This window comes from Papio anubis, chromosome 1 (genome assembly GCF_008728515.1).
Source record: "Papio anubis isolate 15944 chromosome 1, Panubis1.0, whole genome shotgun sequence".
Taxonomy (NCBI): Eukaryota; Metazoa; Chordata; class Mammalia; order Primates; family Cercopithecidae; genus Papio; species Papio anubis.
The window spans coordinates 22,655,774-22,682,636 of NC_044976.1; the positions used below are offsets into that span (position 1 = coordinate 22,655,774).

At 45.8% G+C, this 26,863-nt stretch overlaps 1 protein-coding gene across 3 annotated transcripts in view; it reads left to right on the plus strand.

Moving 5' to 3' along the window:
* Positions 1 to 26,086, plus strand: part of NIPAL3 (NIPA like domain containing 3) — a 55,130-nt gene extending 29,044 nt beyond the window's left edge. For 2 of the 3 annotated variants that reach the window (XM_003891336.4, XM_017958294.3), the window contains 8 exons: positions 428 to 487; positions 4,744 to 4,889; positions 8,369 to 8,465; positions 11,105 to 11,240; positions 13,846 to 13,934; positions 15,479 to 15,542; positions 17,543 to 17,637; positions 22,129 to 26,086. In XM_003891336.4, coding sequence (XP_003891385.1) covers positions 428 to 487; positions 4,744 to 4,889; positions 8,369 to 8,465; positions 11,105 to 11,240; positions 13,846 to 13,934; positions 15,479 to 15,542; positions 17,543 to 17,637; positions 22,129 to 22,328 — 887 coding nt within the window. In that variant the 3' untranslated portion in view covers positions 22,329 to 26,086. Of the gene's footprint in view, positions 1 to 427; positions 488 to 4,743; positions 4,890 to 8,368; positions 8,466 to 11,104; positions 11,241 to 13,845; positions 13,935 to 15,478; positions 15,543 to 17,542; positions 17,638 to 19,531; positions 19,870 to 22,128 lie in introns of those variants that run through there. The other variant, XM_009201815.2, reaches the window with a different exon arrangement.
* The last annotated feature ends 777 nt before the right edge of the window (positions 26,087 to 26,863 follow it).

Sequence of the window (26,863 nt, forward strand, 5' to 3'; positions counted from 1 at the left end):
TGGAAGAAGTAAGAGCCCTGGCCTCCTGCAGTCCTGGGTTCAAGTCTTGCCTTCCCCTACCACCTTCATGATCTTGAGTGGGCCCTTTACCTCTCTCAGCTTCAGTGTCCCCATTTGTCAAATAGGAATAATGAGAGTACCCACCCCCAAGGGTGAACATGCCAGAAATAACTTGTGTAAATCGCCTGTCACACAGCAGGTACTCAATGCTTCTGGCCTTGTAGGAAATCCTCAGGAAGGAAGGCTCCTCTCTGAGCCTCCCTTTCCTAGATGGAATCACACAGGAACTAAGTTCTTTGCAGCGTGAGTGACAGGTTAGGAAGTACCAAGTTCCAACGCAAAGGAGCCACACAGAGGGCCTGGGCGAAGGGATGCCCTTTCACTGACAGCAGCCTCAATTCCCTTTTCTTTGTGCTTCATTTTTCAGCTAGTGCCATCATAGGAATCATATTCATCAAGGAAAAGTGGAAACCGAAAGACTTTCTGAGTAAGTTCAGGGATTTGAACTGTGTCCTTAATTTTATATGAATGCTTTTATTTTTAAATTGTAAAACCAGTTCACTCTAATTCAGAGGTTATCTGCCTGCTGCTCTCCTCTGTGGTTCTATGTTCTGCCCTCAACAGGCTCCTGAAAGCTGGAGTTTTTAATCAGGGGTTATCAAGCCTGGCCACACATCAGAATCATCGGTGAAGCTTTTGAAAATGGACTTTTATCCACCCCATTGGATCAATTTTGAGCATCTATTATTGGGATTTTAGGAGGCCCAAAAAAAGAAACCCTCTCTCCCGGACCAAGTTCTAAAGCAATGGGAGTCAAACACAGGCGATCAGAAGTCATGCTTTACTCCTAATAAAAGCTAGATGAGGGCATTTTAGGTGAGCTAGATTAAAGCATGAAGCTGCTTAGGTGAGCAGCCAAGGGAATGTCCTTGCACTCTCCCCACAGGACCCTCCAGCTCCCAGTCAGACCTTGGGTGGGTCCCCCCAAGAAACACTTGGGTTTACAGAGTGGAGACACTTAGCAAGAATTATTGCTTCACATAGTTTGGGCCAGAGAAGGAAGAAAAAAGATCAAAGCCCCAGTGTTTAATTTTTAAGTAGATTAGCTCCATCCAGGTTGAGAAATGTAGACCAACAGGGCAAGAGGCAGAAGTGTCACTTTAATGGAGGTCTCTCCACATGGAAACCCAAGGAGTTGGGAAGAAGCGTTCCCCCCAAAACACCTACTGAGTGCCATGTTGTATTATAGGTGCTGGGGACACAGCAGTAGGATAGATGGGGCTTCTGCTCACAGAGATTATAGTCGTGTGTGTGTGTGTGTGTGTGTGTGTGTGTGTGTGTGTGTATGTGTTGGGGGAGGGGAGAGATAACAATAAACAAGTAACTAAATGAAATAATTTTAGGTTGTAGTGAGTTTTTCAGAGAAAATTGAATGCTTTTGGGGACTGGGGAGATGGGAACACTTTCCTAGACTGATCAGGGTCAGCCTCTCTGAGGAGGTGATTTTCCCCCCCGTTTTTATTTTAATTTCAGGGGCACATGTGCAGGATGTGCAGGTTTGTTACATAGGGCAATGTGTGCCATGGTGGTTTGCTGCACAGATCATCCCATCACCTAGGTATTAAGCCCAGCATCCATTAGCTATTCTTCCTAATGGTCTCCCTCCCCAAAACCTCCACCCTCTACCAGGCCCCAGTGTGTGTTGGTCCCCGACCATGTGTCCATGTGTTCTCATCATTCAGCTCCCACTTACAAGTGGGGACACGAAGTATTTGGTTTTCCATTCCTGCATTAGTTTGCTGAGAATAATGGCTTCCAGCTCCATCCATGTCCCTGCAAAGGATATGATATTGTTCTTTTTTTTTGGCTGCATAGTACTCCATGGTGTATATGTACCATATTTTCTTTATCCAATCTGTCATTGATAGGCATTTAGGTTGATTCTGTGTCTTTGCTATTGTGAATGTGCTGCAGTGAACGTATGTGCACATGTATCTTTATAATAGAACAATTTATATTCCTTTGGGTATATACCCAGTAATGGGATTGCTGGGTCAAATGGTATTTCTGCCTCTAGGACTTTGAGGAATCACCACACTGTCTTCCACAATCATTGAACTAATTTACACAAGGAGATGATTTTGAAGCCCAGATCCAGTTAATGCTAAGGCGATATCCATCCCCAGGTCTGTGGGCAGGGTTTTCCACATACCGGGAGCCACAGGTGCAAGGATCTGAGGCAGGAACAAGCTTGGTTTGTCCAGTCTCAGTAAGGCTGTGTAGCCAGAGGGTAATGAATAAAGTGAGAGTGAGATCAGGGAGACGTGGAGGACTGGCTGATGTGTAGACCTTATGTGCCATACTGAGGAATTGAGGAGTGAGGTGATGGTGGCCCAAGCTCTGTCCTCAGAGATTCTGAGCTCTGGGCTGGGGCCGGGGCATTGGCATTCTTACAGAGCTCACCAGGGTGAAGTGTATACTGATGTCTGCAAGTTGCTTTGAAATGCATCAAAAATAAGATGGATTAATGCATGGATACAGAGATGGATAGATATGTGAGAAAACAAGTATGAAAGGTTGATTTAGAATCTAGCTGTTGGGACTATGGGTACTCATTATACAACTCTTTGAACTTTAATGTACATCTGAAAAATTTTAAAACAGAACTTCAGGGAGAGAAAATTTCCAAGATGTTATGGATATACAGCCAGGTTTGGGGACCACTCTGCATCACTGATATAGAATAAGATCAAGGTGGGACCAAGAGGCCCAAAAAGAAAAGAATTTTACTCTGAAAAAAAAAAAAAAAAAAGCAGAACTTTGCCAAAAGAAAAAAGTAGAGACTTTGGAGCTACTGCCAAGAAGACCAAACGACAGACTGAATTTCAGTAGTCTTAATGATGGGGCGGGGGGTTAGCGCTGGTTCTAAGACCAGTATAGAAGTTTGCATCCCTTTGGGAATACTCTAGGTAGTCCTAGGATGAGAGCCATGCTAGTGCAAGCAGTACGCTATGTGACTTGGAAAAAGAAGGCCCCTCTGGGTATTCGTAGTTTTGTAGGCACAAGCCTTGATGAGCAGAGCATGGGCTGGATTTCAGCCCATCTCACCCATTCAGCCAGGTGCCCTTGTGCAGTAAGCAACCTGCACAGCTGAACATGGCTGTCTTACCTGGAGTTCCATTACATTCAGCAAACATTCACTCAGTGCTAGACCTGTGTTGGACACTGCAGGTGTAGAGATGAGTAAGACCCATCCCTGCCCGAAGAAAACTTTAGATAACAGACTTACTTTGTTGAGCTTAACTGTGGCTCATTCATTCATTGAACCATTGAACAACCGTTTTTTGAACACCTCCTACATTTACGAGGCCTAGTACTAAGAATAAAGATAAAAGACGTTTAACATAGAATCACATTTTCTCTAGACAGTGGGATGAAATAGGCAAAGTTAGTTCTATCCCAGAAAAGTCCAGAGGCCTGTGGTCACCATAAGTGTGGCTTAGAACTGTCAGCTGTTTTTTGGCTGCCTGGGGCTGGGCTGGACCTTGGAGGCTTTTCACCAACCTTACAGAGTTCAATAGGAGTGTGACAAGACTCCAGGGAAGAGACAAGAGCCATGCCACCTGGACTACTAACAGTCTCTGACAGGTCTGTGGAGTAGAATATTGATAGTAGTTATATAGTTATTATATAGTTCCCTTGACATTAGGTTAAATAACCAGTTGGGAAAGGATGAGGTAATTTTTAAAAGGTACATGTTGAGCTCTGAAGGTTGGCCTTTATGTTTTGTTTTATTTGTTTTTTTGGTTTATTTGCCCATAAAGTGATTTTAGTTTTAAAATGTTACCTATAAAATGTGCATTAAAATCACAGTGCAATACTATAATGGCTAAAATGAAGAAGACAAAATGTAAGTGTTGACAAGAATGTAACTAGAACTCTCTTGCTCTACTGGTGGGAGTGTAAATTGTGACAACCACTTGGGAAAAACATTTGACACTAACTACCAAATTGAACATCCACATATCCTATGGAGGAATTCCACCCCTCATTTTATACTCAATAGAAATGCATACATGTGTTTCTCGAATGACGTGTACGAGAATGTTCACAGCAACATAATTTTTTATAACTCCAGGCTGGAGACTCCTCAAATGCCCCCCAGCAGTAGAATGGATAAATTGTGTTGTATTTACACAGTGGATCACCGTACACAGTGAGAACGAATGAACCGCCACCGTGCCCCACAACACAGATGGATCTCAGAAACATGTTGAGTGGATACATACAAAAGAGATCACACTGTATGGGTCCATTCATATAAAGCACAAAGCCAGGAAAAGCTATCAGTGCTGTTACAGGTCAAGATAGTGTTACCCTGAGGGTGGGGTCGAGCGATCAGTTTCACAAATGAGAAATTTCAGGATCTGACTCATGTTCTCTTTCTCCATCTGGGAGCTGGTTTCATGAGTGTGTTCACTTTGGGAGAATTCCTCAAGCACTTTTTGTATGCATGTTATACTTCATTAAAGTTTTGTTTTGTTTTTTTTTACATTAAGTGTTTTTTTTTTAACAAAATTAAGGAAGATCATTTATTTTTTAAAGTAAAGAAAAACCAAAAATACAAACAATAACAGGTCATGGTATGTTGCAGGAGAAGCCTGTTTGTTCGTGGCTGAGAATGTGTACTGTATCTCGGGCCTGTTGTTACAATGAGTCCGTGACAGCCTCTCTTCCCCGCAGGGCGCTATGTCTTGTCCTTTGTTGGCTGCGGTTTGGCTGTCGTGGGTACCTACCTGCTGGTGACATTTGCACCCAACAGTCACGAGAAGATGACGGGCGAGAATGTCACCAAGCACCTCGTGAGCTGGCCTTTCCTTTTGTACATGGTAAGAGAAGCCTCCAGTCCTTCCCCCTGAGATGGCAGGAGGGAGATCAAGTCCTAGAAACCAGAAACATGAATACCCAGCAATAGGGCGTCCCGTGAATTGTGGCACATTGTACCAGCATGAAAGACCGTGCTTCTGGAGAGCATGCAGTTCATGGTGAAATGCTTGTTGTATTTATGTCCTGAGTAATATCAAAACCATTATATAGTCTGATGCCAGTTTTGTTTTTTAGAGGTGGGTATAGATATGGTCATGTAATATATCTGTGAAGGCCTGGATGGGAAAGCAAATTCCATCAGTGGTTGGCTCTGGCAGATAGTGTTATGACTCAGTTCTTATTTCCTCTTCATCTTTCTGAATTATCCAAAATGTCTACAGTAACCATTTCAAACTTTGATGGTAAGGGGAAGAAAAAGTTAAAACTGTAAACAATTTAAGAATGTTATTTTATTTTTTTTCCCAGTATCACACTGCTGGTAGAAGCCCAGGAGACACAGGAAACTTTGTCTCCTAACCCCTCTGCCAGAGCTCAGTCCTCTGCCCCAGTTCTATCCCATTTTAAGTCTATAAATCTACTGATTAAGGAAAACATCTAAAGTATTTGATAAAGCTATTGGTACGTTCTTGTTCCATGCCCTGCACTGTGCTAAATACATTTTTATATATCATCCCAGATTCTCTTAACCCTATAAAGTAAATGTTCTTCCCATTTTATGCATGAGAAAACCAGGGCTCTAAGAGGTGAGCTGACCTGCTCAGAGTCCATAAAAGCAGAGTTAGATTTGAAGGCTGGGCCCACCTGGCCTCAGGTGCCATCTTCCTTCCCCGTGGCCTGCCAACAAAGGTGTTCACTGTTTTCCTCTGAGTCTAGAGGCCCTGGAACATCCTTTTTCCTCAGTTTATCCACAAGGCAGAGGATCACTTCCCCTGAAATGGGGGCTGTGTCATTTCCCAACTGGCAGCCAGCCCCAGGATGTAGTTGGTGACAGAGCAAAAGACCGCCTCCTTGGGCAAAGCTTTACCCCAGAACAGGCCTTTTCAGGAAGTCTTGGGCTTCAATCCTCTAAGTGCTGTGTGGCCTTAGCCAAGTCGCTTTCCTTCTCTGTTTCCCTCTCTGTAAAATGGCAAGAATCTCTGGACTTAGAATTGCTATTGGGAGATCCAGGAAGTAGCATTTAAGTCACCCAGAACGTGGTAAGTGCTCAGTGAATGACTCTGTTGTCTTACTTCATCATGACCAGGAGGCAGTGCTGCCAGCTGGAGAGATTTGGCCAAACCAAATTCAGTCAATATTTATTGAGCGTCTGCTGTGTGCTCGACACTATGGTTATAAAAAATAAATGAGACATGCCCACAGAACTCATGGACTGTTGGGAGGCACCGCATATGCACAGCCATCTCATGATATAATATCCAGTGCTATTCCCGCGTTCATTTTAGAATCATGGAGAATGGGCCACGTGTGGTGGCTCACACCTGTAATCCCAGCACTTTGGGAGGCCGAGGCAGGAGGATTGCTTGAGCCTAGGAACTTGGACAATGTTCAAGTGTGGACAATGACCAGTGTGGACAATGTGGCAAAACCCCATCTCTATTAGGAAAAATTAAAAATTAGCCAGGTGTGTTGGCACGTGCCTGTAGTACCAGCTACTAAGGGGAGTAAGGTGGGAGGATAGCTTGAGCCCTGGAGGTCAAAGCTGCAGTGAGCCATGATCATAGTACTGCACTCCAGCCTGAGTGACACAGTGAGACCGTGTCTCAAAAAAAAGAAAAAGAAAAAAAGCATCATGGAGAATGGCTGAACAATTGGGGCCCCTCAAATGCAGGCACAGTGGTTGGGAATGTTGATGACTGGCAACACATCCACTTGATGAAGTGTTCTGCAGCAATTAAAGATAATTATGACAACTTCACACAACACGAAGATTGTTTATGGTAACTAAAAACAGCCCAGTCCAAAATTGTGCATTGACTATAATGACAACTTGATAAAATATGGATTCCCTGGAACAAAGACAAAGAAGAAACAGAGGGAAATGAAAGCAGCTGTGTTTTAGTGGTCTCTAATTAGAAGGAATGTTTTAAATGTTTCAAAATGCCCATTAATGTTTCTGTGTTGTTTTTTATACTAAATCAGCTTTGATAAGGGGTTTGGGGTAGGCAAATGCGACTAGGCTGTTGTCAAAGTTTTCTGCTTTCGTTGCACTGGGTGCTAGGGCTGGCTTAACTTCTTGGGAAAGTGTTAGCAAATATCTGGGCTTTTAAGGGGTGGCAAGGACAAGTTGTCGACACGAGGAGGGGGAGCTTCTCAAACTCGGACTTTCCGTCGTCTAATGGTAAGTTTCTACTGATAGAGCACTTCTAAACACCAGGCACTGGGCCGCCCATCTCCAGACAGTGTAGTCTAGCAGGAAAGTGCATGGGCCTGGGAGCCAGACTGTCCAGGTTTAAATTCCTCTGTGTCATGCACGGGATCGTGGTAGTACCTGCTTCCTAGAGTTCTTGTGCTGATTTCTTGAGATTAAGGTAGATAAAATGCTTAGAACACTACCTGGCATACAAGGAGACGTCATTTAGTGTAAGCTGTGATTATGGACTCCTTAAAAAGAATTCTTATCTCTATTTCCCACAGGGTTAACTAAGGTTTAGAGAAGTTAAGTGACTTACCCAAGGTCACACAACTAGTTTAGAGGCAGATCCAAGGTCAAACCCAGGTCTCCCTGACTCCACATGCCTTCCTCATTCTATTCTGTTAAACCTCACACTGGAAGCTTGGCTGGGGGCACAGGGAGTATATACTCATATTCTTTTTTTCTTTGAGATGGAGCCTCGCTTTGTCTCCCAGGCTGGCATGCGGTGGCACAATCTCAGCAATTCTCCTGCCTCAGCCTCCTGGGTAGCTGGGATTACAGGCAGATGCCACCACGCCCAGCTAATTTTTTTTTTCTATTGTTAGTAGAGACCAGGTTTCACCATGTTGGCCAGGCTGGTCTCAAACTCCTGACTTCAGGTGACCCGCCCGCCTCAGCCTCCCAAAGTGCTAGGATTACAGGAGTGAGCCACCGCACCTGACTTCTTATTCTTGACCAAAGAGCTTGGTGAACAAGTGTCTCCCTCTTGGACTGACCCATTGTTTTAATGGGGATACCCATGGAGCAGTGGAGTGGAAAGAAACCTTCTCAGCCTGATGAATCTTGGCCCTCCAAGAAAGAGTGGACATGAGGGCAGCACCTCACCCTCAGAGCTTCAGCCTCAGGACAACGGGGAATTCCTTCTCAGTACTAGCCAGGGATTAGAGAGATTCACTCTGTGTTTCCCTTTTCCCCTGAATGTCTAACAGTAGTTTGGGAAATGCTGACTCATAGCTCAGTCATTCCCTTTCAACCCTGTAACTCTGATGATGGCCCAGCCCACCAGGGTCTCCCGGTCTCGCCTACCTCTGTGGTCCCCACTGACCCCCTGCTCGCTGCCTTCCACAGCTGGTGGAGATCATTCTGTTCTGCTTGCTGCTCTACTTCTACAAGGAGAAGAACGCCAACAACATTGTCGTGATTCTTCTCTTGGTGGCGTTACTCGGTAAGTTGGCATTTAGATGATTGAGTTTTGCCACCACCAAGAAGCACCAAATGGAGATGTGGGTTTTGTTTGCAGAGCTTTGGCCCCTGGACACAGAAGCTGCTTGAGACTGGCTCAGGTTGTTCTGTCTCCATCAGTGGCTCTGGGGAGCTGAGTCCCTGCTGACTGGAGACAAACTCCTGTCCTCCAGGAGCCTCCAATCTAAAGGGAGAAAATAGCAGTAAACGATTAGCCAAATTCATAGGTTATGTAAGTTTGGGCAATAACAATTCCAATGAGGAAGAATTAAGCAGAGTGAGGATGAGGTGAGTTACGTTGTTTCAGAGATGGCAGAAGTAGAACACGCCCCAGTGATTGGGCCCTGAAAAGATCCATGCAAAACCTACCAGAGCTTAGGAATTCATTCTGGATTCAAAGATGGGTGCTGTGGAAGAGATAGCTCCTGAATCACCTTGAGGCTGGAACTGCATATTAATTTTTCCTTTTTTTTCCTTTTTTTTTTTTTGAGACAGTCTCACTCTGTCACCCAGGCTGGAGTGCAGTGGTACAATCATAGCTCACAGTAGCTTTGACCTCCTGGCCTCAAGTGATCCCCCTGCTTCAGCCTCCCAAAGTGCCAGGATTACAGGCATGAGCCACTGTGCCTGGCTAGAACTGTATATAATTTTATAGCTAAATAGAGCTGTGGGGAATCCATCCTTCCTGAGAAGGAGAAGCGGACAGAGGTGGAGGAGCAGGCTGGTGTCAGGGCTGGTGGAGCCTGCTGCCGCGCTGGTCTTGTGTCTCAGGCCTCAGGCTAGTGACCCTCGCTCCTTAAGCCGCACCGTCCACTTCTCTAAAGGGGGGTATGAGAACATCCAAGTCACAGAAGGGAGTAGGGGTTAAATGAGATGTGCACAGGTGCCTAATATGTGCATGTACATTTTTCTTCCAACCTTCCTACTGTGCACTTTTCTTCCAACCTTCCTACTGTGCACCCTACCACAGCCACAAGCCATCAGCCAAATAGATATCTGTCACTGAAGACAGGGTTTCATTAATTAATTTTTTAACAGCTCTATTGAGATATAATTTACATACCATAAAGTTCACCTGTTTAAAGTTTACAATTCAGTGGTTTTTAGTATTTCATAGAGTTGTGAAACCATCATCCTAATCTAATTTTAAAACATTTTGTCACCCCAAAAAGAAATCCTGTGCCTATTAGCAATCACTCCCTGTTCCCCTTTTCCCAGCCCCAGGCAACCACTAAGCTACCTTCTGTCCCTGTAGATTTGCCTTTTTGAACTCCTTCATAAATAAAGTCATATGCTTTGTGGCCTGTTGTGACTGGCTTCTTTCACTGAGCATGATGATTCTGAGGTTCACCCACATCATAGCATGAATCAGTCCTTCATTCCTCAATGACTTTGTTTTCAAAGTGGATGGGAAGGATCACGGCCCTGAAACATCCTCTCCTCTTATGTAGGAAGGCCAGAAGGTTCTGAGGCCATTGGCCGATCCCCTTCTCACTAAGGAGGACTCCCTGATGACAAGTGCTTAAGTGGCTGCCGGTGTTTGGAAACTGTAGCCTAATGGGTGAGGAGCCCAAGAGACACTGTGGGCGGGGGTGGGTATTGGCAGGAGAAAGCGAAATAAACCAAAGCTGAAGAATAGGAAAGCAAAGCAGAGCAGCTGGGACCAGGACTTCACTTGGACCTCTCTTGGGGGCTGTCTCTAACTCCTGTTTGGCAGGGCAGTCTGATGGTCTGTAGTTAGAAGCCATTTCTGAACAGTAGGGTAGAGCGAGGGTCTCCACAGGGAGGTGAGCAGGATGCTCCGCTGGGTACACAGAGAGAGTATTAGAACTTCAATCATTTTTTTCTCTGCCTTTTAATTTATACTCCTGTACAAATTTTATAACGTGCATACCATTTAAGTACAGGGTCACATGACTTTAATTTGAAAATAAGTACACACATATTGGAAATGTTTGCACATATGCACAGGGGTGTGCCTTCCAAAACACTGGAGAAATGTTTTTAAAAATACAAGCGACCAGCCAGGTGCGGTGGCTCACGCCTGCAATCCCAGCTCTTAGGGAGACAGAGGTGGGAGGATAGCTTGAGCCCAGGAGTTCAAGACCTGCCTGGGCAATATAGCGAGACCTTGTTCTCCGCAAAAAGGAAAAAAAAAATACAACAACAAAAAAATACAAGTGACTGAGCACTAAAAACCCCAACAACTCCTAAGCTGTTTACACAGCACACATTTTTCCTGTGGTTGCTATGAGACTGGTGAGTTCATTGATCCACTCAGGGATCCTTTTGGCCACAGTGCTGGGCACTTTGAGCCTCAGAGAACTGAACTTACTGCCCATGCTTGGCAGTTTAGAAGTGACATCTAGGATTCCCTTCAGGAGTTTGGCTTTCCTCCCTCCTTTAGGGTGTAGTCAGCACAGAGCATGGGAGTCCACGGGAGAGGTGCACACGAGACCCAGTGCAAACGGTGTTTGTCACCATGCAAACTACTGGCTTGACTCTGTTCCTGTTCCCTCCCCTCTGTCTCCCCAAGTCCTTTGGGGTTATAGACTGGCTTTCCGGACGTAACTCTCTGAATTTCCCTGAGGCTCCCCACTCACCCTTGTCTCCCATCTGCAGGCTCCATGACGGTGGTGACAGTCAAGGCTGTGGCCGGGATGCTTGTCTTGTCCATTCAAGGGAACCTGCAGCTTGACTACCCCATCTTCTACGTGATGTTTGTGTGCATGGTGGCAACCGCCGTCTATCAGGCTGCGTGAGTTACAAATCCTTTTCATGCTGAGCCCCACCATTCGGGCTGCTTCTCTTTTGGGGACCTGATGACGTATGCCGTGAAGCTACAAGGAGGGCCGAACATGCCACAGGGCCTGGCATCCAGCGTGGAGAGAGGAGCTACTAATTTGCTGAGTTGTCACCTGGAGGGTCACTCAAAAGATGAAGCCAGGCCAGGCACAGTGACCCACGCCTGTAATCCCAGCTCTTTGGGAGGCTGAGATGGGTGGGTCACTTGAGGCCAGGAGTTTGAGACTAGCCTGGCCAACATGGTAAAATCCTGTCTTTACTAAAAATACAAAACAAACAAACAAAAAAATTAGCTGGGCGTGGTGGCACATGCCTGTAGTCCTAGCTACTCAGGAAGCTGAGGCACAAGAATTAAAAAATAAAAAAGAAAGAAATATGAAGCCAGCAGTGGATGGGTTTTTCCCTGCTGCCTCAGAATGTGAAATTTTTGTTTGTTTGTTTTGAGATGGAGGCTCATTCTGTTGCCCAGGCTGGAGTGCAGTGGTGCCATCTCGGCTCACTGTAACCTCTGCCTCTGGGGTTCAAGTGAGTCTCCTGCCTCAGCCTCCCAAGTAGCTGGGACTACAGGTGTGTGCCACCACACCCGGCTAATTTTTATATATTTTTAGTAGAGATGGGATTTCACGTTGTGGGCCAGGCTAGTCTCAAACTCCTAACCTCAAGTGATCTGCCCACCTTGGCCTCCCAAAGTACTGGGATTACAGGCATGAGCCACCACGCCTGGCCAGAATGTGAGAAATTTGTGGTTGGAGCAGACTTCCCATCTTCTCTGGGGCAGGTGATCATCTCGGGGGCCTCGGAAGCATGGCCATCCCTAGGACGCACCTGCTTGTCTTCTGGGTTGGAAAGAAAAGTTGTCATTTCTTGCCTTCAATATATCACCTCCAAATCTTCCTGAGTGGAAGGCAAAGTACCCCCTCCTCTTCCTAAGCATGAAGTTAAATAAAAGGCAGCAGCCTGAGGACAGGGCCTGTCTTGTTTGCGTTTGAGTCCTGGAGCCCAACAGAGGGCCTGGGAAGAGGAGAGGCTCTAGGAATGTTGTAGGTGACAAAACCTGTGTAGGTACACAGGCCTCACCAGCACACGAGGCTGATTCAGCCTGGAAAGCTCAGGCTCAGACTCAAGGTCCACCAGCTACATGGCCTCCAGGGACCATAGGAGCAGCTGCTGCTGGCCCAGTGTTTGGTGTGAGCCCAGCTCTTTTCTGAGTGCTTTATGGAACCAGCTCATTTGGTCCTTACAACACTCCTTTGACATAGAGGATATTATCCCCACTTTGCATATGAGGAACTGAGGCAGAGAGGGTAAGAGGCTAGGAAGTGGCAGAGCTGAGATCTGAACCCAGGTGTCTGGCTCCCCAGCTCATGCCGTCACCGCTCTGCTCTGCTGTTGCCTACTCAGCTTCTCCAAGACTCAGATTCTTCACCTGCTGATGAGAACAACAGTCCCTACTTAAGAGAATCACAGGAAGCTCTTAGGAGAACGGAGAACGTCTCTAGGGAAATGCCCAGTAAACATGAGCTGCTTCTATGATTATTGGCCTTGCTATTGTTATTTTGGTTATTATTATTTTTGGTCCCACTACAACAATTGCAGTCATCACCAGGGAGCCCCTGCCAGTCCAAGGCCCTGCGCTGAGCACTCCAGGTGTCACAGACATGGCTCAGATGGCCCCGCCCATCTCCTAAGGAGCTACTCATTCACTAACCAGTGCAGCCCACTGAGGGTGCTCAGCACCCAGGGACGGTGAGGGTAGTCACTCACTGCCCTCAGGCATTCACAGGCCTGGCTGGGGGACAGCCAGTGAACAAACTAGTACAGCCAAGCTGCATGCAGTGGCTCACACCCAGCTACTCAGGAGGCTGAGGCAGGAGGAGCATTTGAGTCCGGTAGTGAGAGGCTGTGGTGAGCTATCACTGTGCCACTGCACTCCAGCCCAGGCCACAAAGCGAAGTAAAAAAATAAAAGCAATTGAGTGGTGAGCATGGTGTAAGCAACTATGCAGAGAAAGGGCAAAGAATATCTTCCAAAATTAGAGTTTTTTTTTTATCATAGATGGAGTGATTAGGAAGGACTCTAATTTTCTCTTTTTCCTATATTTATTGCAGTGATCACATTATTTTCAAATTAGAAATTTTGTTGAAAAGAATAACAACACTAGGCAGAACGTGATTAGGGCTATAAGAGTTTCTGGGGGCAGGGGTATAAGAGATGCAGGAATGGCTCTTTTTAGTGGGGTGGGGATACAGGGGGGTGAGGAGAAGGGCATTTCAGGTGACAGGAACCATGCGGCCAAAGGTGTGAGACCATGATGGCATGGCTCAGCTGGGAAATGGGGATGGGCCTTAGCTGTGTGTCTAGGGGAAGAGTGGGAATCAAGCATGGACCCCAGACCAGGGATACACGGTGCCCTGTAACATGAGGGTGGCATCTTTAGAAACCCAAGGAACGTTCCTAAATGTATCATCTTCATATTTCAAACCAAACTCTACGGTTGTCAGCTCTTAGCCTTTCCAACATCTCCACAGCCCACTGACTGGAGTGCTTTTGTTTTGAAGGTTTTTGAGTCAAGCCTCACAGATGTATGACTCCTCTTTGATTGCCAGCGTGGGCTACATTCTGTCCACAACCATTGCTATCACAGCAGGTAAGGGTGGTCCATTGCTAGATTTCTGTCTTCTACTTTAGCAGCAGGGTATTATCCCAGGTTGGAGAGAGGCTGATTCTGCTGACTCGTTCTCCCCGTAGAGTGGTGTATGGGTTCATGGAGAATGTGCAGGATTTCCAGACAGAGAGACCCAGGTTTGTATCCACACCTGCACAGACACACATCAGCTCTGCAAACATCACTTAACCTCTCTGAGCCTCAGCTCCACATTCATACAATGGGAGTGATAACGCTTACCTCCGAGAATTGTAATAGGAATGATCCAAATGTGCCCTATGTCATACTGTGTGTACTTTCACAAGTTTTGCTATCTTCTAACTCCACAACCCCCACTGGCTAAGTGACCACACATCTCTTCTATATAATTTTAGAGATCATGAATATGTATAGCATTGCAACATCATTGATGCTCAATAAGTGATCATTAGCATTACAGCCCCCTTTTCCTCTATTTCACCTCTAATTTTTTTTTCATTTTCTTTCTGTAGTGGCCTTAGAGGCTGCAATCATATAAAGCTGTTTGTTTGTTTAAATGGCACGATAGGTAATTGAAATCTTCAGAGTAAAAAATCCAGTAAGAACTAAGTGCTTTCCTTTGATGAAAGCCTGGCTGTAAAGCCCTATGCTCTGCACAGCACTTAAGACAAGTGGTGCCGCTGTTCCTGTCTACACAGGAGGCACACACAAGGCACACAGCTTCCAGGGCTCATGCTGTGAGCAGCACCAGGGGCCATGAGGCATCGACCCAGAGCAGCCAGAAGCCATAAGCTAAGTCATGGTCAAGAAGCGTGAAGTCCAGTCAAGGTTGAAAGAAATCACAAACACCATGGTTGAGGGAGAACACAAGTCAAGGCAGGGAATCAGGAGCTCAGGAATACAGCTGGAGGCCTGTGTGGGTGAGATGATTCCAGACAAAGGCTGGCTCAGGGCAGAGGCAGTAGGCCCACCCCACGCCCATACCACAGGAGTAGACCCACAGACTTGGCATCTACTGGCCATACGTGGTTAGAAAGCTCTAACAACAGTAAGCACAAAGCCTTGTTTATCCATCTTAAGAAAGATGGAGGGGAGACGATTGCAGGCACAAACTGGTAAATAGGGTCTGTGGTTTAGTTAGTAAGTGTTGATTGTCGTTTTCCTGCTTTGATTATGCACTGTGGTTATGGAAGACATGACTGGGGAAAGCTGGAGGAAGAGTGCATGGGGACTCTACACCATTTTTGTGAATCTAATATTATCTCCCAATATAAGTTAAGAAACATGGAGATCAGAGGGGCCTAAGGTGGAAAAAAGTTGACAACCTGATCCCCATAATAAGTCAAAACTTATTATGACTGTGCCTTACAAGAAGAATGGAATAAAAGAATGGCTTTTATTCCATTCTTCTTGTAAGGCACAGTCATAATAAGTTTTGATCGTTTTGGTTTCCTAAAGGGAAGAGAGCTTAGCCAAATCCTAGACAGACTTGCAGATGGATGACTTGAAAACAGCTCAGCGGTATTTTCTATGATTTGCTGCTGCAGGTGCAATATTTTACCTGGACTTCATCGGGGAGGATGTGCTGCACATCTGCATGTTTGCACTGGGGTGAGTCCTGTCCTGCTTGCCGGCCGCAAGATGTTGTGTGTAGAATTCCAAGCAGGTTGCCCCGCTCTCTATTGCTCTCTTATTGCTACAGCTGCCCCATCCTTTAGAGTCAGAGGAGCTGTGGGGTTTGGGAGCTTTCTCCCCAGAGGTGAGCATTTTCTTCCTCTAAGGGCTTTATCTTCCCCTTTCTTCTCTTTTGGACTCTAATCTCTTTGGCATTTCTCAAATATCACATTTTGACACATGAAAAGTCTCTCAACCTCACCTCGGATCTAAGAAATGCATATTGAAGCCACATGAGATACCATCCTTTTGCAAAAACTAACAGGATTAATATTCCACATTGGCAAGAGGATGAGGAGGCCAGCCCACTACCACACTGTTAGCATACTTTAATGTGGGAGGAAAATTTAACAACAGCAACAAAAATCCAAACAAGCATACTTTTTGATACAGTATTCCATTCTAATCATTTATCTTGGAAAAAATGCTTCAACAGGGATGCAAAGACACATGTATGGGGCTATTTATTAATTTTTAAATTAGTTGTATAGGCAAACAATTGAAAATAATAGAGGCCGGGCGTGGTGGCTCAAGCCTGTAATCCCAGCACTTTGGGAGGCCGAGACGGGCGGATCACGAGGTCAGGAGATCAAGACCATCCTGGCTAACACGGTGAAACCCCATCTCTACTAAAAAATACAAAAAACTAGCCGGGCGAGGTGGTGGGCGCCTGTAGTCCCAGCTACACAGGAGGCTGAGGCAGGAGAATGGTGTAAACCCGGGAGGCGGAGCTTGCAGTGAGCTGAGATCTGGCCACTGCACTCCAGCCCGGGCGACAGAGCGAAACTCCGTCTCAAAAAAAAAAAAAAAAAAAAAAAGAAAATAATAGAAATGCTCAGCAGTAGAATACAGGTGTTAAAAAATTATGCCATATCTAGATAATAGCATGCCATGCTGCCATTTTGAAAACTTGAGGCCAGTCCATAGGTGCTGACACAGAAAAAAATTAGCCAGGTATGGTAGCAGGCACCTGTAATCCTAGCTACTCGGGAGGCTGAGGCAGGAGGATCACTTGAACCTGGGAGGCAGAGGTTGCGTGAGCTGAGATCGTGCCACTGGACTTCAACCTAGGCAACAGAGTGAGACTCTATCTCAAAAAGAGATCAAAATAAAAAATAAAAAAAGAAGATGAATCTTAACATTTTATCAAATGAAAGGAACCAGACATAAAAGAGTACATAGTGTATGATTTAACTTACATGAATTAAAGAACAGACTAATTTCATCCATGGTGGGAGAAGTCAGGATAGTGGGGAAGGGCTGGCAAGAAATGGAAAGGGGCCCAGGAAAACTTTCTGAGGGGGATGGAAGTATTTTCTGTCTTGACCTGGGTGATGATTCCACAAGTAAAATCCATTCATCTAGACATCTAGGGTTGGTGCATTTTGCTGCTTGTAAATGATACCTTAATGTTTGGAAAGTGTGCTTGTTTATGTAAGCTATAGGAAAAAGGGAAAAAACAAAGCAAAACAAAAAATAACCTGGAAGGCTATACCCCTGCCTGGCCGAGTGAGACCAAGAGTACACGGACGCTCCAATTTTTGTTGATTTTTACTATCTATACTTCAGTAGTGATTGAAACGAATGACTTCAATTAAAAAAAGAAAAAACAAGTTTTAAAAGGCAAGGTTCCGAGAATCCTGATTAAATGGAAGTGAAGAGCCATGAGAAGCTCGCCCAGGAGAGTCTAATTTATTCTGATTACAGCTCATGGAGAGTGTAGGGCATGTGAGGCCACTCCAGCTATTGTTATTCAACTTGCATCTGCTCCTGCTGATCCCAGGCTGGCAGCCTCTCAGGGCTCCTTGGGCGGTGAGCCTTCCTCCGCAGCCTGCAAGCCTTTTTACCTCTTTCGCATCACCTGAGCCTGAAAGTGTGTCCCTCCCTGACCTTGCTCCTGGCCTTATTTCTCTTCCTGTCTTATCTCCATTCCTCAGGTGCCTCATCGCGTTCCTGGGCGTCTTCTTAATCACGCGTAACAGGAAGAAGGCCATTCCATTTGAGCCCTATATTTCCATGGATGCCATGCCAGGTAAGGTTAAAGCCCCGTGGGTCTAGCTGACCATCCATGTAGAATGACTGCACTTCCTGTTTAAAAAGAGACAACCAACTGCTGTGCTGTGCCTTTATCGTGTGACTGTTCTCTCACTGTCTTTTTTCTTTTCTTTTTTTTTTTTAATCTTGTGCAAAAGGGTAGGCAACGGCTGAGGCACCTCAGTTGGTTTTGAGCACATCTTGCCAGTTCCGTGTCTATTTGAGGATCTTTTAAAGAAAATTCTGATTCATACTCATTATAGGATCTGCAGCCCCAGGCTTCATGCCTGCAAATGGAAAAATCCATTCATCTAGTTGGAATGAAATGATCAGAGAGGGGAAGGAAAATGAGTGGAATGAAATTAAAATATTATAATCTCACTCGCTGGATGCCACAAGGGAGTAGATCATTCTGGAAAGCCTAATTTCATAGCGAGCTAAGGATTCATACTGAGAAACACGAATGTAAATGCCTGTAAGCCCTGACAGTAACATAAACATGTGAATCAGCCAAATACTGCCCAGCAGGGAGTGGTGGGACCTGTGGAGGACTGGAGAGTGCCTGTCTAGCCTAAAGGAATTCAGATTAGAAAAGTTAAGACATTGGACCAACCTCAGATTTGCTGACCTAAACTCTGTAGGTTGCTGGTGACCATTAGCTTTCGCACTTAACTCAACATTTTAATTTTATTTATACAAGATGGAACTGTCTCTAAAACATAATCTCCTGTCCTTCATTAACACAATCTCATGAACAAAATATAAACACATTGATGGTCTAGAGGACTGCTTACTCAAGAGGTTTTCATGCTGTAACCCTGTGATGCAGGTGTGTTCTCAGGGCTGACTGGTGTGCCCCTACATTAAATGGCCCCAGGGTTTATGTGTGTACTTTTTATATTAGTTCCTCCTCTCGTTATTAAGCTGTTGTGTGTCCTTCTTGCTGTAGCCAGCCTGCCTGAGTATAGCAACTCAATGTCAATGCGCTCCTTCAGCCCAACTTGTTCAAATTACAAATAAAATCAAAATGAAGGAGCTCTGAGTTGGGGGCCTAAGATTTCTACTAGGAGTTAAGTGCATGAGCTTTGGTGCATGAACTTTTTAAACGTCTAATCTGGCTGCTCAGATTCCTTTTTTGCTAACTTCCTTGTTTCTCGGCTGTGTTCCGGATAGATGAGGGCGCTGGATAGCTGAATTCCAGATAGGTGAGGTGTCAACTCTGTGTGTGCAAGTATGTGTATGTATACGTGTGTTTGTGTGTTTATAAACTATGTATGTGTATATATCAATATCAGTATTTGTGTGTGTATATATATAGATAGATAGATAGATAGATGTATTTTCTGGTGGAAAACAGAGGTAACCTAAGGTAATCTTAGATATCAACATTCTGTGGTCTGTTTGTGGGTGTGGCTCTCAGCTTTTTCTTTGTACCTTGCGACCAGTGGGAGGTCAGCTGTTGAATCAGGGAGACCCTGCCCTTGCAGTGGCTTGTCAGGACACTTCCGATTGTAGGTGTTCTGTCCTGTGAAGAGCGTGGGCTTGGAGTTCAGATGACCTGGATTCAAATCCCAGCTCTACCAGCTTCCTGCTGTGTGACCTTCCAAGGCCTCTCATCCTCACTTGTAACTGGGATTCCTTCTTTCAGGCTAGTGGTCATATGTGTAAAGGCCTCTTGCGCGGTGTCTGGGACATGGTAGATGCCTGGTTACATTTGGTTTCACTTCCCTTTTGCTTTAAAAACCTTTGCAAGTTTCACACATTTGTTTGACCTGGTGGCAGGTAGAACATGCAGAATAAAACTGCTGAACAGTCTCAGCCTAAACAGAGGTGCTTTTCCAGCCACTTGGTTTCCCTGGTCAGCATTAGGACCTTGCCTTTTGTCTACCTAGATTCGTATCTTCACAACAGACAACTGCTGTTCAAGAGGTATTCCAATTCCAGAAATGTACCACATCACTATTTGGAGAGCCTTTGAGTAATTCATGCACCGAAAGACTTCTTAAAAATGAGAACGAGAAATAGCCCCTGACCTCCAGGAGCTGGCCTGGCACTCTCAGCCGGGCCTTGGCCCTCTCCTGTTGAGCAGAAACATTTTCACAGAACATCAACAGCAAGCAAGGCCACTCTGCAGCTGTGACAGATCAGGACACAAGCAGGTGGAATGGGAAGAAAAGGGTTTTTTTCCTAAAGTTAAAAATAAATAAATAAATAAATGAAAGAACACAAACAGGACTACTCTGCTATCCTGTCTAAACACAGACAAAAAATGGACATTGTCCAAATCATGAAAAACACCAAACCTCCCTCTTACCTGGCTGTGACAGACAGCCACTTCTTTACCAGTCACAGCTTTAGCTCCAATCTAGTCATCTTCTAGATAAAAACTAAGATCCCCAACGACGGAATTAGCCCTGCTTCCTGACAGCATCCAACCCAAAGCAAAGCCTCACTTCCTTGAACCCACCCCAAAATCACCTAGCCCAAGCCAACCCCACAATAACTCCTTTCTAACCCCCTCCACCTCTCACATTGCAATGTGTCAATAAACCCACATTTGTTAGACTGGAGGTGTATTCCCGTTGGTCTTTGGCTGGAGGGCATTGACAAAATCCAAAAGGTAAACCAGGCCTGTTAAGCCAACTCTCTTGCCTGAGGACAGGCACCTCCTCAGCTCTTCCACTTCCCTCTTCTGCCCTCCCCCAAAATCCAAACCACAGACTCTTAAACTGTGCCCTTCAAAGAACCATCAGTTAAGTCTTACGCAATAGGGAGCCGAAGGGCCTTTCACGGACTGGGTCTTCCCCGGCCGTTTGCAGAGTGGATAAGAGCACAGGCTCTGGTGGCAGATCCCACCTCGGTCTCTCATTAGCTGTGTGACCCTGGGCAAGTTACTTCACCTCTCTGAATCTCTTTCCAGAATATGAGGACAGTAGTTCATCTCTGTCATTGGATTGTTTGGAGATTAAGTGCGGGTACATAGGGAAGCCACATAGCATTCAGTTAAGAGTATGGACTTCTGAGTTGAAAGCCCCGAGTTTGGACCCTGGCACTGCCTCTTACTAGCTGTGTGATCTCAGGCAAATTACGTGCGTCATTTCTGCTGCTTCGTTTTCCTTATCAGTCATCCTGAGGATCAAATGAGATAGAACTTTGTAACTATTTGGAACAGTATCTGCCACCAATTAAATACTCAATACACATAACCATTGTCATTGCTATTGTTGTTACCGTTACTATTTAAAGTGCTTAGCCCAGTCGGGTGTCATAGCTCACACGTGTAATCCCAGCTATGGGAGACTGAGGCAGGAGGATCATTTGAGCCCCAGGTGTTCAAGACTAGCCTGGAAAACATAGACTCTGCCTTTAAAAAGAAAGTCCTTTAGCCCAGTGCTCAGGGCATATTAAATAGTTAGATGTCAGCTGTTATTATCATCATAGTTTCATTGCATTCAATTTCTTATGACTCAGCCTGAAGGCAGAATTTGAAGAGTCTTAATTCCCTGGCAGGAAAAGTTGGCCTCAAAAGTAACCGGCCTGGCGAAACGGCTCACACCTGTAATCCCAACACTTTGGGAGGTGGGGGCAGGTGGATCACTTCAGCCCAAAAGTTTGAGACCAGCCTGGGCAACATGGTGAAACCCCATCTCTACCAAAACAACACAAAAATTAGCCGGACATGGTGGCATGCACCTGTAGCACCAGCCACTCGGGAGGGAAGCTGATATGGGAGGATCGTTTGAGCCCCAGAGGTTGAGGCAGCAGTGAGCCAAGATCGTTCCACTGCACTCCAGCCTGGGCGACAGAGCAAGACCCTGTCTCAATAAATAAATAAATGAACAAACAAACAAAACACGTCCCTCCTGACCTGACTAGGGGAATTGTAGGACAAAGATAAAGGAATTAAAGATTAAAGGCTTTGCCCTCAAATGGAAATAGGAATCCCTTGTCAAAGTACCCAGAAGTAATAATGAGCAAATCTCACCTTCCCCTATATGTGTAGCAGGGACTTTAAAGTTAAAGGCCAAGATGCTGTCTCTGGGCATCATGATGCCTCTGTCACCTTCAGGTGCCCATGCACAAAAATTACTCTCTTTCCTCGACGGTGTAACAGAGTTTCCTGAATCCTGATTTAATTCAGCAGTGAAGCGTTGGCATCTACCATGGTCAAAGCACAGTGCTAGTTCCATTCCACCTGGGGCCCACACCGACATTCCCACCTCACTTTAGGCCAACTGAGGGTTCCTCCTGACAGCAGCTGGTCTGTGTGCATATTTCCTGAAGATTCATCTCTTGTTGCTTAGCAACCGTAATAGTTCCAGTGTGTATTTGTGGGTGTTCTCTTTTAAATCTAAAGCATTCGGGAAATTGACAATGCACATGATTAGCTGCTGAGCACTATAATTAGTCTGTGGCAGGATAGAGGGAGATGCGGCCTCCTTGGCCCCCTTACCACGTAATGATTTGGGGAAAATGGATTTCATTTCAGGTATGCAGAACATGCACGATAAAGGGATGACTGTCCAGCCTGACCTCAAAGCTTCTTTTTCCTATGGGGCTCTGGAAAACAATGACAACATTTCCGAGATCTACGCTCCGGCCACACTGCCAGTCATGCAAGAAGAGCACGGCTCCAGGAGTGCCTCTGGGGTCCCCTACCGAGTCCTAGAGCACACCAAGAAGGAATGAGACTCGCCTCCCTCTATTTATAACTGTCCCCACCAGGCTGACAGCGGTTCAACCCTGAATCCTAAAACTTGCCTTTCAAGTCTCATTTTGTTTTTAACTGAGAACGCTATGGATCATGATCTCAGAAAGCCTTTGTCCCTGGGAAAGGATGCGTTATCTTGGTCTTGGAAATTTCAGATGATGAGGGTGGGGGGATGGAAGCATTATTCCAGGTGGGCGGGATAGAATCCAGCTTCTGCCTGGATTAGCCCAGCAGGATTTGGAAAGCCTTTCTACCATCCTTGAGGATGGTAACTGAGCTTCCTCCGACAGTGACCAAAGGTTGCTGTATCCTTCAGAGCTAAGACAAGACGGAGAGTCTGCTGTTAATTCTCAAATCCAGCGAAAGGCTGGACACCTCTAAATCTCGTCTTCCTCCACCTCACGTGCATGCCTGATCTCTCCCCAACACTCCTGGTGCCGTATCTGTGATAGCACTTGTGCTGCCTTCACATGGCAGGCTGGGCCAACCCTGGGTGGAAGGTCCTGCCATTTGTGTTTCAGAAATGTACATCTGCCTTCCAGTCATCTGTGCCCTTCGAGGGAAGATGTGCTTGATATGTTCAAATTGGATCTACTCTGAAAACGAATTTGATTTTGGTCCTGTGAGGACTACTTGTTTGTCTGCCTCCTGCTCCCAAAGGAATTAGGAAGTTAGGAGAAGGGGAAGAATAAGGAGGCTAGGAGAGGGTGATGATGCTTCAGCCCATTAAGGAAGAAAAGTCCCCCTTACTCTTACAAAAGGTGATTTCACCACTTAAAAAGGGATAGGTAGAAAATCTGGCCATCTTATGTGTTATTTTTTCCTGCATACCAGTGCCCCCTGGAAAGGTGGGGATGCTCATTTCAGAGACAGCCTCTTCACTTGTCCTCCGTCTCTCCATTACAGAGCCACAAGCCAAGCTCAAGTTACTGGTTAATTTCCTTGAAGTCAATAGAGACTCTCTGGGTCCTCATCCCCACGCATGTATGTCTGGGAGAAGCAAGCATTCTCAAAAACAGGGCTGTTGCTTTCTTCCTGGCTGCGTATGTGACTGTCCTCCCCTAGACTGATGGTGTACTTTGAGAGGCGCAGAGAAAGGTTTGCAGACTTTAGTGGGCATAAGGATCCCCTAGAAGTGTGTGTAAAATGCAGATTCCTGCACCCCAACTGCAGATACTCTTAAGTGGGACTGGAGTGGGGCCCAGGGGTCTGCATTCTTAACTGGTACCACCAGTGACTCTGCTACGATGCCACAATCCTGAGAGTTCACACCTGGAAAGCTTAAGAATTTAAAAAGATGTTCTGCTAAAACCCCCAGGGCCCCATGCAACCTTGCCAGAAAGTTTCCTCCCTAGGGTTCCTTTGGAAGGTTAAATAATCCCCATAGGATCTGTGGCATTCTCCATCCAGTGAATACTACTTAGAGCTACACTCACCGCTTCCCTAGACAGCCTTTAATAGGCATGATAACAGTGTTAATAGACCAGTGTGACAGATCACTTATCTTTGTGGATTGTGCTTAATACTGATTTAGTACTGATTTAATACCTTGACTTCAAAAACTGACATCTGTTGTCTGTGATAACCACTTCTGTATTGTGTCTTAACCACTTCTGTATTGTGTGGTCTTAACTACCTAAGGCGGCAGCGGGCAGTGGACTCCCTTCCCTTAGGATGGGGATCAACTCAATTCAACAAGATTTATAAGGCATTTACTATGTGCTAAGCATTTGGAAGACCCAAGCTACAAAGATAAGACATAGTTCCTGCCCTCCAGGCCAGCAGAGGGAGGCACAAATACCCAGGAATCTCTGATGGGTGTGAAGTGCGGTCGTGGGCCACAGAAAATGACCATCATGGAGACCCTGTCAAAGTTCGGACCCTGAGCCCAAAGGGGTATTCAGAAGTGGAGATGATTTTGGTCCCACTCATAGATGGGTGGCAAATCTAAGATTTGTATAAAGCATATGAAAGTAGGGTGATCACCCCCGAGGCAGAGGGGCCAGCATTTGCAAAGGCACAGAGATAAGAGGAGCAGGGCAAAGAAAGGAGAGCCAGGGAAGGTGGTGGGAGACGAATCTCAAAGCTAAGTAGTGGAAGCTGTGCACAGTGGCTCACGCCTGTAATCCCAGCACTTTGGGAGGCCAAGACTGGAGGATCACTTGAGCCCAGGAGTTTTATATCAGCCTGGGCAACATAGCAAGACCTTATCTCTCCTAAAAATTAAAAAAAAAAATTAGTCGGGTGTGGTGGGGCATGCCTGTGATCCCAGCTACTCAGGAGGCTGAGGTGGGAGGATTGCTAGAGCCCAGGAAGCCAAGGGTACAGTGAGCCATGATCATGCTGCTGCACTCCAACCTGGGTGACAATGAGACCATGTCTCAAAAAAAAAAAAAAAAAAAAAGGATAAGCAGTGGAGGCCGAATCATGGAAAGTCTTGAATACCTGGCTAAGGAGTTTAAAGTGTATCCAAGAGGACATGGGAGCCATTGATGGTTCATGAGGAAGAGAAGGGCAGGATCAGCCCTGATGGAAAAGGAGGGCTTGTTCAGTGTGGAGGAAGAATCAGAAGGGGGAATGAGTTACCTTCTCCGAGCCCACAAGAACAAAAAACAAAAAGCAGAAATTAAAATCAGGTTTCACTGCTATTTGTGTATTCCTCCTTTCCCAAATGATTTTTCTAAAGCTGGGAGTGGGGGCAGGAGGGAGAAAGAGAAGGTGAGCAGGGAGGCTATTTCAATGTGTCAAACCCAGGTGATCAGTAATAATTTGGGCATATATACGCTCCCAAACTTGCTCTGCCCCCCTCCTTCCCTTGCTTTTGGTATGGGCCTTTTAGCCTTGGGCCAGCCGGCTTTCTTGAGATGAGTAAATAAAATGCACTGTAATTTCAGGTCGGCTGTGGATCATGGGATCCTGCAGATCCAGGAACTGCTGCTGAGGCCTGGGAAGCTCCCTTGCCTGAGGGTTTGGGGCAGTGGCGTCATCCCACCAAGCTGAGCCTTGAAAGGGCTGAGCAGAAAGTTAAATGGTGGTTTCCTGAGTGGAAGCCACACGTAGGTCACTTGAGTAGTCAGGAAGCACAGCTGATGTGAAGGCTAGTTCCTCCCTATCGTTGTCCCGTGGTATAAATGGACTGTCTGCTGATGGCCATACGCAGCACTGGCTGTTAGGATGGGGAAGGGGTGCATCAGGTTTCCACTCATAGCCCTGGTTCGTTATTGTTACTCACGGCTCTGACGTCCCCAAGTCTTCTTGAATGTTGCAAGCAATGTTAAATATCACACCTCGGTCTCCTTCCGAGCAGCCCAGGTCCCTAAAGCAAGGTCACCAAACTTGGGTTAAACTTCAGTTGCTGTCACATCAAGGTTCAGGTTGTACAGATCTTGTTGTGTGGAGCTGAATTCTGGGTAGAGAAGGGAGAGCTGACTCTCCATTGCTTTTCTAGTGGAAACCAGCCAGTTTGACGGCGCTGCGCGGATACAGGACTCCATCAGGCTAGTGTTGGGGAACCAGCCCGGCATGTTCCAACACTGGCTGATGGGCAGACAAAAGGTTACTTGTGTGTTTCTCTGAGAAGCGGTGTAAATGAAGTCACCTTAGAATATATTCTGTGCGGATGCTTATATTTTGTTAACTTCACGACTTATGGCATGTCTTATTTTTCAGAAAAAAAAAAAGTACTAGGTGTGAATAACATTATGAAGTGGTATTTAATTAAAAATCCATGCAGTGACAGCTGAGTTCGTGTCTTATGTTTGGCTAATACTTCCTAGAATTATCTAGAACAGACTGTCTAGTAGAACTTTCTGTGATGACGGAAGTGTTCTGTGTCTGTGCTGCCCAACATGGTAGCCACTCTCGACATGTGGCTGTTGAATACTTTAAATGTGGCTAGTGCAACCAAGGAACTGAATGTTTAATTTCATCTAATTACATTTCCATATAGCTCATACATTAACAGTACAGATCTAGAGATGCCCATAATTGCAGTTGAGGCTCACTTGCGCTTCCCCCGCAACCCTCATGGTGGTTAAAAGCACAGACTCTCGGCTGGGCACAATGGCTCATGCCTGTAATCCTAGCACTTTGGGAGGCTGAGGCGGGCAGACCACCTGAGGTCAGGAGTTCAAGACCAGCCTGACCAACATGGAGAAACCCCGTCTCTACTAAAAATATAAAATTGGCGGGGCGTGGTGGCGCATGCCTGTAATTCCGGCTACTCGGGAGGCTGAGGCAAGGAGAGTCCCTTGAACCTGGGAGGTGGAGGTTGTGGTAAGCCAAGATTGCACCATTGCACTCCAGCCTGGGCAACAAGAATGAACAAGAATGAAACTCCATCTCAAAAAAAAAAAAAAAAAAACAAACCGCACAGACTCTCTGTGTACACTGCTTGGGTTTGATTCCTGGCTGTCTCACTTGTTAGCTGTGTAGCATTGGGCAAGTTACTTAACCTCTCTGTGCCTCATCTGTGACACAGGAATAACAGCATTATTAACGATTGTTTTAGGAT